The following is a 14,960-nucleotide window of genomic DNA, read 5'->3' as shown; positions in this document are numbered from 1 at the left end:
TGGGAATGACGTGGACAAGATTCAAAAGGGCTAGCACTAATAACGCTCTTGCTCTGGAGTCCACGAAGTGACGGGTAGGGGGGCACTCTCCTCTTGGAGTTGGGCCTGACCCCAAGGCCCCAGCATGGTACTAAAGAGCGGTGGGCTGCTGGAGTGGCCACCACCCAAAGGAAACCGGGATGCAGAGGAGACCAGCGTGGGGAGGGTAGGGAAGATGGTAACATCCCCCGACCCCTCGGATCCCTCCCGCCTCCAAGGCAGTGCAATGGCCCTCCCACCTTGGGGTCGTGGATCCCCGAGAGCTCCTCGAAGGTCTTCTCCCCCACCATGACGGCGGCCAGGTTGGCCGTGTAGCTGGAGAGCACCAGGAGGCAGAAGATGGCCCAGAGGTTCATGAGGAAGCGGCCGGTGTAGCACTTGGGCGTCTTGCTGGAGACGGTGCGCCCGAAGAGGATGGCGTAGCAGAGGTTGAGGGCCGAGGAGTAGGAGAAGATCTTCATGCGGTTGCGCCCATTTGGGGTCATGCCGTAGGGGCTCTTCCACTCGTAGAGGGTCAGGAAGAGCGCCGTCAGGTGCAGGGCCACGAAGATCCCCACCCACATGGTCCAGTGCAGGGGCCACATGAAGGCGCCGATGGGTGAGGCCGTGTCCTTGGTCCTCACCAGGATGCCCAGGCTGGTGGAGAAGAAGGGGCTGGTGAAGTCGATGACCTTGCTCCTGGCCGAGTTGATGCTGAAGGAGGTGACGGCCATGTGGGCCGTGCCGCTGAGCAGGTCCCCCACCAGCCCCGTCCACTGCCCGTTCTTCCAGGCCCCGTACTTGCCGTCCCCGACGATGTAGAGGTCGAAGTCGAAGGGCAGGTCCTCGGCCAACTTCTCCAGCAGGTCGATGCAGTAGCCGTAGCAGCACTTCTTGTATGCCAGGGGCACCGAGCCGTTCTTGGCGGTGAGCGCCTCGAAGAGGGCCTCCAGCACGGCCGAGTCGTTGGTGTGGGGGTCCAGGCACAGCTGCCCGGCTGGGCAGCTCCCATCCTCGTCCACCTCCCGCGTGAAGACAAATGGGTGTTCCACCAGTGTCACCACCCGCAGCCTCACAGGCAAGAAGCCACCCCTGCCTTCCGGGCTCTTGCGCGGCAGCTGGTTCTGCCAGAACCCTTCCTCCACCTCCAGCTTGCCGTCCTGCCAGCTGCCCACCGTCACCCAGGTGGGCGCCCCCAGGGAGTCGCGCAGCAGGCTCCAGATCCGGTAGCCGCGCTCGGTGTGCACCAGCGACGTGTTCCTCACGGACACCCGCCCCGTCCGTCCGTGGAACGACGTGTTGGCCAGGAACCTGGCGGAGGGGAGAGAGGAAGCATGGGGCAGCTGACATCCCCAGGGTCGGGGAGCTGAGCACAGAGCCACAGCAATGGGGCCAGGAGGGAGCTGTAGACAGGGTCTGGCCACAGTGATGCCTTTCCTGAGTCCAGCACACCAGGGGCCCCGGGCTGGGACGGTGGCAGGAGGGAGCTGATCTACTGAACAGGCTGTCAGGCGGATCGGGGCAGGAGGGGATTTCTGGACGGAGGGGAAATTGATGAGTGTTCGGAGACCCAAGGGGCTGGAGGGGACCCAGCAGCGGAAATATTGGGAGTCTCGCCCTTTTCTGCACCGATCTCCCCCATCTAGCTGGGCTCTGGCCAGGATCTGCCCCCCAGTGAACAACAGGGGAAGGGCAGGGTGGTCACAACCCCCAGGTTGAGAACCCCCTGCTCTTCAGGACCCTGAAGAGGCTGCTCCAAGCCCAAGGACCTGACCTGGGTGGGGGGGCCTCCCCCAGCCTGGTTCCACTTGCCAAATTAAGGAGTGCTTCAGTTGATGGTTTTCTGAGAGCAGAGGTTGCTCCGTGCTGGGCAGTCGTTCCGGGACTGGCTGAACTGAGGGTTTTAGAGAGGCAGGGGCGCTGGCAGAGCTGGGGGTGGGGGCGCCCTTGGGCCGGGAATCTTCAGCAGCAATGTCTGTGACCTGGTTAAAGGGGCCGATTATTACCAGACCGGCTGGACAAGCGGGGAAACTCAGGGCCTCCCGAGTGCAGGTGTGCAGGGAGGAGCTGTGTCGATATGTGTGCCGGTCTGTGTGTGCACATCCATATCATCGCGTATCAGACTGGACATGCAACCATGCAGGGCAGTGTGTGCATGCATGGACATGCATATCTTTGCCTGTCAGCCTGGACATGTGACCACATGTGTGTCGCCATGCATGTCTGAGTGCCTGGGCCTCTGGGTGTGGCTCCGCGGGGAATGGGCCCGTGTGTGTCAATGCTAACATGAGTTCATGTCAGATCACACATGGCACGGGGGATTGGAGGGGCGTGTGCGGGCGGGCGTGGGGGGGGGAGATTCCATTTTCCAACCAAGGCTGCCAAAGCATCCCAGAAAACAACCCTCTGCCCAGCTGAGCCTTCCTCTGGCATCAGCTCCAGTCTCCTCGTCTCTCCTTTTCCATCTCTCGCTCGCCTTCCCTCTGCTCCCCTCCCGCTCCTGGGCCTTGGAACGGGCCCATTAAGACACTAGTAACGTCTCCAGCATGAGCCCAAGTTGCCAGAGAGGCCCAGAGGAGGGGGGAGCACTTTGCTGCATTTCTAAAGCAGCTGGACCATTCATGACTCTGGTAGCTGTAATTAACAGGATTCAAATGCCATGCTCCAGGGCCCAGGCCAATTGCTGGGAGGGTCAGGAAGGGACCCAGCCCACGCTGCCTTGTGCAGGGCTGTCGGGGCCTCAGCACAATTCACATTTCTATAACAGCAGCTTTCTGGGGATGTTACTCAGAGATTTAAAGCGACATGGTCCCTTTCCCACTCAGCTTCTGCACAGACACAGCCTCTTGCAGGAAAGGGTTAGTGCCTGAACGGACTGCTGATCTTCCAAGAGGAAGCATGACCTAGTGGTCAGAGCACAGGCTGGAGTCAGGAGACCTGGGTTCTAGTCCCAGCTCTGCCACCGCTTTGCTGTATTGACCTTGGGCAAGTGACTTTTGGTGCCTCAGTTTCCCCATCTGTATAACAATAAATAATTCCCTTCACCCCTCCTCCTGACAGAGGAATTGCAAGGGTTAGTTAGTGCAGTGCCAGAGGAGTGCAAGGTATTAACAACGCCAACTGCTCCTTTCCCAAAGATCACAAAGCACTTTACAAAGGAGGGAAGTATTGTAATTCCCCATCATACAGATGGGGAAATTGAGGCACGCAGCGAGGAAGTGACTTGCCCAAGGTCACCCAGCTGGTCAGTGGCAGAGTCAGGAATAGAAGGGAGGTCTCCTGAGTCCCAGCCCAGTGGTCTTTCCACTGCCTCCCTATTATTACCCAGCCTGACAAACCTTAGATTTTTAAGGCCAGACAGGACCATTATGACCATCTAGGGCTGAGCTCCTGCATAGCAGAGGCCAGAGAATGTCACCCAAATGAGAAACTGAGGCACAGGGAGGGGAAGTGACATGCCATGGGGTCACCCAGCAGGTCAGCATTAAGACCTGAGACAGAACCCAGCTCTTGCAGTCCGGCACCCTGGACCATCCCATAACATCAAACAGAGAGACTCCAGTGCTTGGACTAAAAATCAAATGCAGAGGAAGGCCAACCAGTAGGGGGCATCGGAGGGTGTGGGAGGACCGGCGGGGCATCGCTGCCGGCTTGCAACCTCTTTCTGCGCCCAGCCCCCAGTGGCAGGAAAGCCTGTCTGGCTGTCTGAATGCTCAAAGAGAAGCAGATGCCCCAGCAGGGGGCAGCGGCTGGGCGAGACAGACCCTGGCCCACGTGCTAGGAGCCGCTGACGGGGCTGGCTCCAAGCTTACCTGGAGAGGTGGTGCCCAGAGGACTCCGAGCCTTCCACGTGCTTGTCGTTGCAGTTCACCGTGCTCTGGATGAGGGTGAGGTCAGGCCGGACGTACATGGCGCTGGAGATGGCCCGGGTTACCAACTCCACCGCGTCCTGGGTGAATTGCTCCAACGTGGGGCTGTTGACCTCCCCATAAGCCAGGAGGCCCAGGGGCAGCCCCTCTGTCTGCAGCTCGTCCACATTCAACGGCTGCCCCAGCATCCAGTGAAAGTCCTGCAGCCTCAGGCCGGATTCCGAGGCTGCCCTGAACACCAGCCGTGAGAGGCGGGCGTCACAGCCAAAGAGCAGCACTGGGCCGGCCAGCTCCTCGAGCTCCTCTAAGTGTTGGCGGAGGTAGCTGGTGGCACCCGGCTCATCCAGGTAGCTCAGGTCCAGGACGGTCCTCAGGAAGAGGTCGGTGCTGCTGGTCCAGAAATCCAGGAAGCCAGAGATGTCCCAGGTGTGGCACAGCACCAGGGTGATCTCGTGCCAGTTGTTGGTCTGCAGGATGCTGCCAAGCACGTCCACCAGCGTCTCCATGGGGCTCTTCCGGTCCATGTGCAGGTGGAAGGGATTCTGCAAGCCCCGAGATGATGAGTGAGATTTACTTATTGGTCTGTGTATTACAGGGGCAGGTGAAATTGGGAGCCCCACTGCGCTAGGCGCTGTACGTATCTATAAGATATGTCTGTACTGTAACCAGGGGGTGTAATGGCAACTCATGTGGACACACCAGAAAGTCTCTAAGGTGCCACAAGTACTCCTTTTCTTTTTACCAGAAACTCAGTGTCATCTAGAGGAATTTCTCCTCCTCTGCCCTTCTACTGAACTTTCCTCCCAAAGATCTCTGAGCTTCCCTCCTGGCCATTAGGTAAGGGAGACATGGGGATCATTTCCTCCCACCACTAAAGGCAGCCACCTCGGGAGTGGAATGCAGCAGCTGTTTAACAACTGCCCAGAAAGGCTGCCCCGCTGGTTAAGACAGGAAGGGCCAAACTGAGATGAAGTTACAAGAGGAACTTTAGGGAGGCAGTGTTTAATGACCGAGGGACCTGGGGTCACCATGCTAAAACAGACCAGGGTACACCCAGCACCCCCTCACGCCGCACTAGAATACTGCGGGCACTGCCGACCCTGTTGAGTCATCCACACTGCCTCCTGCAGCACAGCGCCCCCTAGTGCCTGTGGCCTTGGGGGCAACAAAACACTAAATAGGAACAGGAGCTTCTGGGAACTCATGCAGCCTTTGAACCTCTTTTCCCACCCGCTCATGGCCGTGAAGTGATCCTTACCACCAGACTAGGAGGGTGTCTCTGTCTCCAAAGGGAGTGGACAAGTTATTTGCAACTGATGGGGAAGAGAAGGGCTCCTGTGAATTCCCAATGGGGGAGGGGTATGGTGTGTTGACTGGCAATTCTGGGGCATGGAGGGCGTTGGTCTCTGCTGGGCTCTGTCCCGTTATCCTATGGCCTGGGATACTGATGTCCTCTGGACCGGCGGCTTTGCATGCATTTAAATCTAAAACACCACACGGGAATAAAACCCACTGCAGCGCTGACTCACGCCAAAAATAAAACTCCAGTCAATTCACAGAGGAAATGGGCAAGGAGGCGAGTGGCCAGGAGAGGGCACGAAATCCAAGAGAGCAAAGGGAAGGCTTTAAAGAGGAGAAACAATTCCTCAGGGGTTCTGGCTCTGCTCCCAGTCACACTAAGGGGGGGGGAGGGAGGGTGTGTGTGTGTGGAGGGGGTGTCGCATGCTTTGCTGGATATTTGGGCACCATCGTCAAAGTGGGAGCTGTGCAAGGAGGACCTCTGAGACGCACCCACAGATTGTTCCATCCTACACTGAGATGCAGCCGCCTCTGGGGTGGAATTCAGCTGCTGTTTAATGGCCGACAGCAACACTGCATAAGAGTTTAGGGCAGGAAGGGAAGGATTCTGAATCCAATTAAAACTGCCAAAGGGAAATGGGGGGGGGGGTAGAATGGAAATGCCTAATGCGGCACTGACCCAGAGCAGCGATCTCTCTCTCTTGCACACACGCACCATTATCCAGAGCCCTTCATAAAAAGTTTTAAAGAAAATTCTAATTTCATCACTTCCTGAGGAGCGTAAATTCATCTGGGAGCACTGGGCAGGATGTTAACTTCATCCCCTTACACAGATCAGGGAGCTTCACCCTGTGAAGTGACTCTCCTTCTGTACACCACGTGGAAGTTGAGCTGCTTGCACCCAGACCCTACTTAGGAGCTGTAAATGCACCCTCACACTGTATGATCATTACCTATTTAATGATCGGGGCTCTGCTGTGCCAGGCATTAAGAACATAGGAACGGCCAGACTGGGTCAGACCAATGGTCCATCTAGCCCAGTATCCTGTCTTCCGACAGTGGCCAATGCCAGATGCTTCAGAAGGAATGAACAGAACAGGGAATCATTGAATGATCCATCCTCTGTCGCCCATTCCCAGCTTCTGGCAAACAGAGGCTAGGGACACTTAGAGCATGGGGTTGCATCCCTGACCGTCTTGGCTAAGAGTCACTGATGGACCTATCCTGCATGATTGTTCAGACAGGCCCAAAAGAGCTTAGAATCTAAATCGCCAAGATAAAGGAAAGATCATCCCTACTTTACAGATGGAGAAACTGAGGCACAGAGTGGTCAAGTGACTTGTCCAAGGCCAGACAGGGAGTTGATGGCAGAGGAAGGACTCAATCCCACAGCCACGCAGGCCCAGCCCAGCAATCATTTCACAAGGCTGGCTTTCCTCTTGCTCTTTACCTACCCATGTTCATGCCCCTTAGAGGGGCATGACTGGAATGCAACAGAACATGGTCATTTAAAGACTCAAATCTTCAAGGTGCTAAGTGCTCCTACTTCCAATGGAGCTCCAAGTGATTCTGAGATGTTGTTTGGTCGAACCCATCCATAGCTCATACCCACAATATAATGGAAGGGGAGGAGGAAAACCTTCTCTCTTGTGGCATATTGAAAATGATGTTCAAATTACAAGCTATCCCTTTAGGTGCTAGGGATTTCCTGCTTCTGCTTGCAGGCTAGGAGTCTCTGTGGGAAAGCATACCAGCTCAGTTTCAGCAATTAGTCTGCAGAGAGCCTACCTAGACTAAGGTGGAGTGAGTTGGGCCACTCTGTTTTAGGGAGCAGCCTGCTTTGTCTCTCTCTGTTCTTAGGTTCTTTTGTGTTATTGTTCTGAATTTTAAGAACTGAAGTCATGTGATGTTGCAACCTTCCAGCGAGAGGATTGTATGTTTTTATGGAACGTCTCTGCGTCTGTGCTGGGAAAGTAACAGCATTGATCTACCCCTCCATTTACACCTTTAGACACAAAGCAGAAGGGACCCAGCTGCCAAGACAGCTCTCCTTCAGAAGCTAGTCGTCTGGTCTCAGTCTCTGAACATGAACTAGCACTGATGTCAAGCCTGCTGCACAGGAGGAAGAGATCAGTAGAGAAACAGTAAGAAAGAAAGGAGCCAGGTCCAATAATTAGGGATTATTCCCACTGGCAGTGAATTAACCAGGGCTTGGTGTGGTTGGTACATTTCACTCCAGCTCATACCCATTCTCTCTATATACATATACCCACATCAGGCAGTGGAGAGATTACGTGGCTAGAGCAAGAGATTGGCACCAGGACTCCTGGGTTCCATTCCCAACTCTAGGAGGAGAGGAATCTAGTGATTAGAGAAAGGGGAATAGGCACCAGAACTTCTTGATTCTGTTCTCAGTTCCAGGAGGAGAATAAAGTCTAGTGTGTGTGGGGGGGGACCGGGTATCAGGACTCCTGGGTTCTGTTCCCAGCTCTGCCCACAGCTCATTGTGTGACCTTGGGAAAGCGTTCCAGCCTCTCTTTGGCCCGCAGCTTATAGGGATAATACTGCACCAGCATCTCGCAGGATTGCTGGGAAGCGTAACGTGATGGTTGCAAAGCAACGCTCTTGGAGTTCCTCGAAGGGAGAGTGTGATGGGAGTGCAAAATACTTGTGTTAGCAAGAGGCCAGCCTGGTCAGCCGGGGGAGCTTGGGTTTGCCTTTACAAGGTACCACCAGACTGCACAGACCTACAAGAATAGGGGGCTGCACCAGCTAGCCCGGTCTAAGTGGTTAGAGCAGGGAGCTGGGCAGCAGGGCCCCTGGGTTCTATCACTGACTGTGCCATGCCCCAGGGAACTTACAATCTCTATTAAGTACAATGTGGCCAGGAAGATACACAGAGTGGGGGGGCTAGGATTTTATTCCTAACTATGTCTATGGAAGAGCAGCAGAGTCCTGTGGCACCTTATAGACTAACAGACGTACTGGAGCCTAAGCTTTCGCGGGTGAATACGAAGTGGGGATTCATTCACCCGCGAAAGCTTAGGCTCCAGTACGTCTGTTAGTCTAGGAACCTTTGCTGCTTTTACAGATCCAGCCTAACACGGCCACCCCTCTGATATATATCTATGGAGAAGCAGCGTGGGTTACAGGACTGGGACTCGATCCCTGGGTTCTGTCCCCAGCTCTACCATTGCCCTGAGACAAGTTTCTTAGTCTTTCATGCCTCAGTTTCCCCGCACCCTTTGTCCATCACATCTATTTAGACTGTAAGCTCTTTTGGAGCACGGACTGTCTCTCACTGCACATCTATATCTCCAACGGCTGGTGATGGGACGCTAGGTAGGGAGGGCTCTGAGTTACTACAGAGAATTCTTTCCCAGGTGTCTGGCTGCTGGGTCTCACCTACGTGCTCAGGGTCTACCTGATCCCCCTATTTGGGGTCAGGAAGGAACATCCCCCTGGATCATATTGGCAGAGACCAGCGGGGAGTTTCACCTTCCTCTGCAGCATGGGACATGGGTCGCTTGCAGGTTTAAACCGGCGTAAATGGTGGATTCTCTGTAACTTGAAGTCTTTAAACTGTGATTTGAGGACGTCAGTCACTCAGCCAGAGGTCCAGGGTCTATTAGAGGAGTGGGTGGGTGAGGATCAAGATGGTCTTTTCTGGCCTTAAAGTCTATACAGCATAGACTCATAGACTATCAGAGTTGGAAGGGACCTCAGGAGATCATCTAGTCCAACCCCCTGCTCAAAGCAGGGCCAATCCCCAATTATTTTTTTTTGCCCCAGATCCCTAAATGGCCCCCTCAAGGATTGAACTCACAACCCTGGGTTTAGCAGGCCAATGCTCAAACCACTGAGCTATCCCTCCCCATGTAGCAGTACCTCTGGGCTTGAGTGTCCCGACAGTTCCCAGAGCCCAGCTGTCCTATATGCTTAAATAGTAACGTCAATTCCATGCAAAGAAAAATTAGACCCTGTCCAAATCGATCAATTGGCTTCATCTTGGGTCCCAGGGCACTTTTTACCCTCCCTCTGCGTTGCATTCCCATGAGCCCACAGGGGCTGCAGGAAAAGGTTTACGAATCAAGGGAATGCCGGGCGGCATTAATAAATCAGCAATGCTCAAAGCAGCCGGCAGAGTCATTCCTGTAGCATCAATGAAGTTCACACACACACCCCACCTCCTCCGCTTTATAAAGCCTTGTGTGTGATGGAAATAATTCCCCATAATAAAAGCGAGAGAATGCTGGGCAGGGAGGCAGGCAAAGATGAGGGCTGAGATAGGGGAGAGCTGAGAGGCTGGTCTGTTGCTTGTTGTGATGTGTTACCACAGGATAAGGCCTGCTATGGCTCCACGCTAAAATAAATTCCTCCTGAGAGCACAAACTCTGCTGTTTGCCGGGCAACTGACCGAGAGCCCCAGAGCTCTATTGATGGGGCGATTTGCAGGAAAGGGGTTTCATTCTGGAGTGAGCCGGGCCCTGCTCTGTTACTTTAGGGTCACACAGACACTGTTCCCACAGTGGGTGTTCACAAAGATTCCAGCGGCCTTGGATGTATGGGGGGGCTGGAACAATTTTTATAGTGGGGGGGTTGAGAGCCATTGACCCAAACTGTAAACCCTGGGTATAAAGGAAACCACTTCAAGCCAGGGGGTGCTGCAGCACCTCCCATACCCCTTGTTCCAGCACCCATGTGGATGTGCACGCCACACCCAGCAGTGCCACCCTTTAAAAGCTATTATTTTGGGTGCCCAATTGGAGACACTTAAATGGACTTTTTTCAGAGTAGCAGCCGTGTTAGTCTGTATCCGCAAAAAGAACAGGAGGACTTGTGGCACTAACCAATTTATCTGAGCATAAGCTTTCGTGAGCTACAGCTCACTTCATCGGATGCATGCCGTGGAAAATACAGTGGGGAGATTTTATATGCACAGAGAAATGGACTTTGTTTTCAGAGGGCAGGTGCTCAGCGTGGCCTGGAAATCAGGCCCTTTTAAAGTGTCCCTAGGTTCTGACATGCAGTAGCAGTCAGGGGACCAGAGAGAACCACAGGGTTTGTCTGTGTCCTGCAGCCTTGTGACAACTGACCCTTGTCTCTTCTATGCCCTGGAGGACGCCACCTCTCTCTTTAGAGGGGTTTCTCCCCACACTTACCAACATCTCCTCTCTGCTGGCTACATCATGTTCATTTATCCCCCCAGTACAGGAGATGCTGACCAGGCCCCTGCTTGATTTAATGGGGCCAGAGGAATATAGAGAGAAGCTTCTCAGGTGGCCCGTGTGACAGCAGCATGCACAAAAAAAACCCCCTTTCGAACCTGCCATTGTATGATCAGTCATTTGTCTATACTTCTTTGGCATAGCACCAAAGGACTTTACATACAGCACCTGTGAAGATGCAGCCACCTCTGGGGTGGGAAGCAGCAGCCAGCACACAACACTGGGGACGTTGAGACCGAGAGCATAATCTTACAAAGAGCGCCTGGGGGTTGGTGGTTAAGGTCTCATTTGAAAGGCCCCTGGATGGTCTATGGCCTATGGCCTAAGGCCTAGATACCTATGGCCCTGCTGGGATCTGCCTGCTGATTGGGGCCTTAGATTTTATATTACAAACATCAGCATGGTATCTAAACACCTTCCTCTCTGGATGCGGCAGGAACCTGCCTCACTGCAAGAAGCCTGGAACACGGTGCCTCTTTGTGTTACAGAAACTCACACCCAGCAGTAAAGCCATGAGAATCAGGAATGGATGCACCCTAAAGGGAACTTCTCCTTTGCACGGGGGCCTTTTCCTCCGGAACCCCACTCCCTGCCCCCTCCAGCTACTGCAATTAACACTGCTCTCCTGCAGGTGCATAGGGGTAGCGGGGGATGAACGGGGAAGGAGGCTGGCCTGGCTTGCGAATAAAGTGACCCCGAACTATAAATATGCCCCCTGATGGATAGGTCTGAACTTGGCTGTGACTAAAGCTCAAAACCACAGGGACCTTCTAGGTGGCTAAACTATTGACCAGCCCTTCTGAGTCATTCCAGAGACAGGATCCAGCTGGGGCAAGACCCCTGGCAGGAAGGAAGCTCAAGGTAGCCAGGAGAACAGAAAGCAGAGCCTCCTTCGAAACAGGGACCCCACCAGGCTCTCCCCAGCCCCCCTGCCTACCCAGATACGCAACCCTTCTGCTCCAGGGTGGCAGGCCCAGGGGAAGAGGCTGCCAGTTGCAAGTGCGGATTTGCAACCAGGAGTCTCTTCTGCTTCTTTGCATACAGAGCAGACTCTCCCCCCCCCCCCAAAATAGCCCCAACAACAAACCCTCCCTCTCCCCCAGCCGCAGTGCTGCTGGACACCCAGAACTGCCCCCCAGGCAACCAGGGCTCAGGCTGGGGAGGAGAAAAGGGTCCCAACTGCAGCTTCCCCAGCTTGCACTGGGAGTTGCAGGGACTGGATTCAGTGGGCAAGGAGGCCCCCGCCCCCACCTCCCCAAATCCTCTTCCTGCCAGCAGGGGAATTGCTACAGCGGGGTGGGGTGTCCCCCTCGCCACCCCCCAGCTGGCCTAGCCCGTGTGTGGCCAAGGAGCTCCCGGGCTCGGACCAGCCCTGAGCCAGGGGAGCAGGCTGGGCTGGCCAAGCCAGACCCCCCCCCACACCCCCACACACTTGTTGCCCAGCCGAAGCTGCTCCGGGCGGGGCGGGGGCGCAGCGCCTCCCCCTTACCTGGGTGCTGAAGGGCATCCGCCGCTCCAGCTCCAGGACGCTGAGGAAGGGGATCTCCAGGGCGGCGGAGAGGAACTCCAGCTGGAGCAGCTCCTCCCGGGACCCGGGGAAGGCCAGCACGGCCGCCACCCGCTGTACCATCAGCGCCTGGCACAGCCAGCGGGCCAGCGAGGCCGGGTCCCGCTCCCGGGGAGCCCCCGGCACGATCTCCAAGCTCAGGTTGTAGGGGAACCGGCTGGCCCGGCTGGCCCTGGCCAGGGCGCTGCGCAGCCGGCTCTGCGCGCCCCCCGGGGGCAGCAGCGCGCCCAGGCGCACCGAGTGCCCGACCCTGGCCAGGATGTCGCAGGGCTGGGGGTGCCCCTGGCAGGGCGCCGGCAGGAGGCTGCCCGCCACCCCCACGCACAGCCAGAGCGCCCGCAGAAACTCCATGGGAAAGTTTGGGCGCTCCCCGGTCCCCGCCTCGCCCTGGGTGGGGGGCTAGGCTGCGGGAGAGGAGGCGGCGGGCGCTGGGGAGGAAGGAGCCCTGGGTGCCGGAGGAGGAGGAGAAGGGGCATGAGGAAGGCTGGGAGAGCGGAGGAGGTGCTGGGATCTCCAGGCAGGGCTGCCATGGAGCGTCTGCGGCAGCAGGGGCAGCAGCGGGAGCAGTTTGTATTGGCTGGGGGGGGGGGAAGGAAGGCAGAGATTAGGGCAGGGGGGTGGGCAACCACAGCAAGGCAGGGGAAGGGGTATGAAGATGCCAGGGGACACGGCTGCCAGAGAGAGGAGAGGCAGAAGGGAATCCAGAGGCGAGGGGAGGCTGGCAGAAAAACGCCCCCTGCCCTCCTTCTGCCCAAGTGCCCTCCTGGAGATCCTCCCCCCCCCCCCCACACACACACCCAGTGTGGAGCCTGGCTTTGCCAAGGAGTGCTGGGCAAACACCAACGATCCTTAGCACCCTTGGCCGGGCACGGCTGGCCACGAGCAAACGTCTCAGTGAAGTTCAGAGGCCAGGCTGGCAAAGGGTGAGGGGATGGGGATGGGGGGGGGGGGAGTTATTTAATCTCTGGCCCCTGGTGGGATTTGTCTGGAGAAACCTACAACAACAGTAATAATAAATAACCCGTCTGCTCCTTCCTCTCAGGTTATCATTTTGTAACACGAGACTGTGGATCCAATGAAAACTAAGGGCCGGATGCAGCCCCCAGGTTCCCAAAGGAGAGGCAGTCTTGTTGAGTGCTTAGAGCCACAGCTGGGCAATAGGAAACCTGTGTCCTAATCCCGACCCTGCCACGGACACACGGTGGCGCTAGGTCCCACCTCTGGGCCTCGGTTTCCCCATTTGGAAAAGGAAGATGATGACGCAGCCCCACCTTCTCAACGTGCTTTGAGAGCGAGGGGTCTCAGTGTGATGAACCTGTGCCCGATTGCTGCCCTCTGGGTTCCCATATGTTACACAGAAGGCTGAGAGCCCCTGGGCAATAGTGAGGCAAAAGTCCACTAAAGTAAAATCTCCCACAGCCGGTGTAGCTTCCCCAGGGGTAGCAATGGCGGGGGGAATGAGCGTAGACAGGGCACAAGCATTCTCACCAGCGTGTGCTCTCGCCCTGCTCAGAGCAGCCTGCCAGTAAGATTGTGTCTGTTTAACTCTTACGTCTTAAAAAATGCTAAGAAATCTGTAGGCACCTAGGATGTCACGGCTCTCCCTGTGCTTCTGACCAGGGCCACCTGGAGCCACCCAGCAGCAGCTGGGATGTAACCCACACCCTTCTAGGCCCAGGGCCTAGCACTTGAGCCAAAGGAGAATCTCTGTTAGCAGGGAGGTGTCTATGACACACAGGAGAACAGTTCAGATTCCATCCACTAGTAGGCAATATCGCACACAGCAACACTAGCTAACTCCTTGCAGCATTTCTCGTTGAGAGAGAGCCCTTCTGGCCACAAGGATAGGATACCTGGTGCTTACAAGCTTTCTGCCTTCATGAACCCGAGTATTTATCAGTCAGGAAAAACAAACCAACCCTTGCCTTCTTTGAGTCCTGTTGGACCCAGAGCCTTAGGGGTGATTTCCTTGGAACCTATTGAGGACTGGCTCCTTCCTCTCCATTTTATTTGGTAACCATTCAGTGCGTGGTGCAGTTACCTCCGAGTACGCGCTGCCCTTTCATTGTACTCACATCACCTTATACAACACACAGGGCTCACCCTACGACACCCCTCAGCCCCAGCCCAGTGTGAAGACATGCTCCCTCAACCCACCCCAAGCTACACAACTCACAAACCACGCAGGCATGCACCCACACAAGCCCTGTACAACCCAACCTGCAAACGCACCCACTCTGAGCTACACAACTCACAAACCATGTACATCGTGCAGTGCATGCAATCACCCAAACCCTGCACAACCCAGCGCCCCCGCTCCTTCCCCGGGCGTCCGCCCACTCATCTCGCACAACCCAATCCGCCTGCTGCCACACAACAGAAACCTTCCACGACTGCACACCTCTCAGGCACTGGCCAACCCACAGGTCAGCCTTGACACACTCCACTGTACATGACTCTCAGGCCCCAGGGCAATCCATACGGCAACACACACCGAACCCTGCACAACCCACAGTGCATGCGTGAGCTCAACCCAGCCCCATAGCAAACATGCCCGGCTTGGCACATGCCCCTACCAGCACAGCGCCCTTTGTCTCCAGAGGCCCAGGGGTGCTGCAGTAGTGGGGACATTTTTACACTTCATTATGCATTCCGTTGGCCTTCCCTGTCATAACACCGAGCCTGGGGAAGGCCTTTGGGAAGGGGCTGAATGAGATTCAGGCCATAAATCCAGAGGAATTCCAGGAGAATTTTCACTGTCTTTTAATAAGCAGAGCTCCCCCGCCCCCGGCCCACCAATCATCTCCTCCTCTGCCTTTCCCAGCTGTGCCAGGCAGCGTGTGTGACCTGCATGAGAACACGGGGCCTTTTCAATAGGCACGTACTTGGCGAACATCTCGGGAAGGAGTTCGCTGGAGCGAGGCTGGAGCCTTGTCCCTTTCAGCGAACAACTACTCAAGAAAAAGCAACACGCCCAAC

The 14,960-nt window shown here is 55.9% G+C and overlaps 1 protein-coding gene across 5 annotated transcripts in view; it reads right to left on the bottom strand.

Annotated features, from left to right (window-relative positions):
• The window catches only part of GRIN3B (glutamate ionotropic receptor NMDA type subunit 3B), a 43,248-nt gene extending 28,551 nt beyond the window's left edge, over positions 1-14,697 (bottom strand). For 4 of the 5 annotated variants that reach the window (XM_084614452.1, XM_084614454.1, XM_084614453.1 and 1 more), the window contains exons 1-3: positions 11,904-12,511; positions 3,831-4,429; positions 279-1,329 (exon numbers count right to left, since the gene is read on the bottom strand). In XM_084614452.1, the coding sequence (XP_084470578.1) occupies positions 279-1,329; positions 3,831-4,429; positions 11,904-12,332 (2,079 nt within the window). In that variant the 5' untranslated portion in view covers positions 12,333-12,511. Of the gene's footprint in view, positions 1-278; positions 1,330-3,830; positions 4,430-11,903; positions 12,512-14,557 lie in introns of those variants that run through there. The other variant, XM_084614455.1, reaches the window with a different exon arrangement.
• Positions 14,698-14,960: the final 263 nt, after the last annotated feature.

Source organism: Lepidochelys olivacea, assembly GCF_965140295.1.
Source record: "Lepidochelys olivacea isolate rLepOli2 genome assembly, chromosome: 25".
In the NCBI taxonomy this organism is placed as follows: Eukaryota; Metazoa; Chordata; order Testudines; family Cheloniidae; genus Lepidochelys; species Lepidochelys olivacea.
Note: the sequence above shows the minus strand (reverse complement) of the source record. Positions and strands in the feature narration are given on the sequence as shown.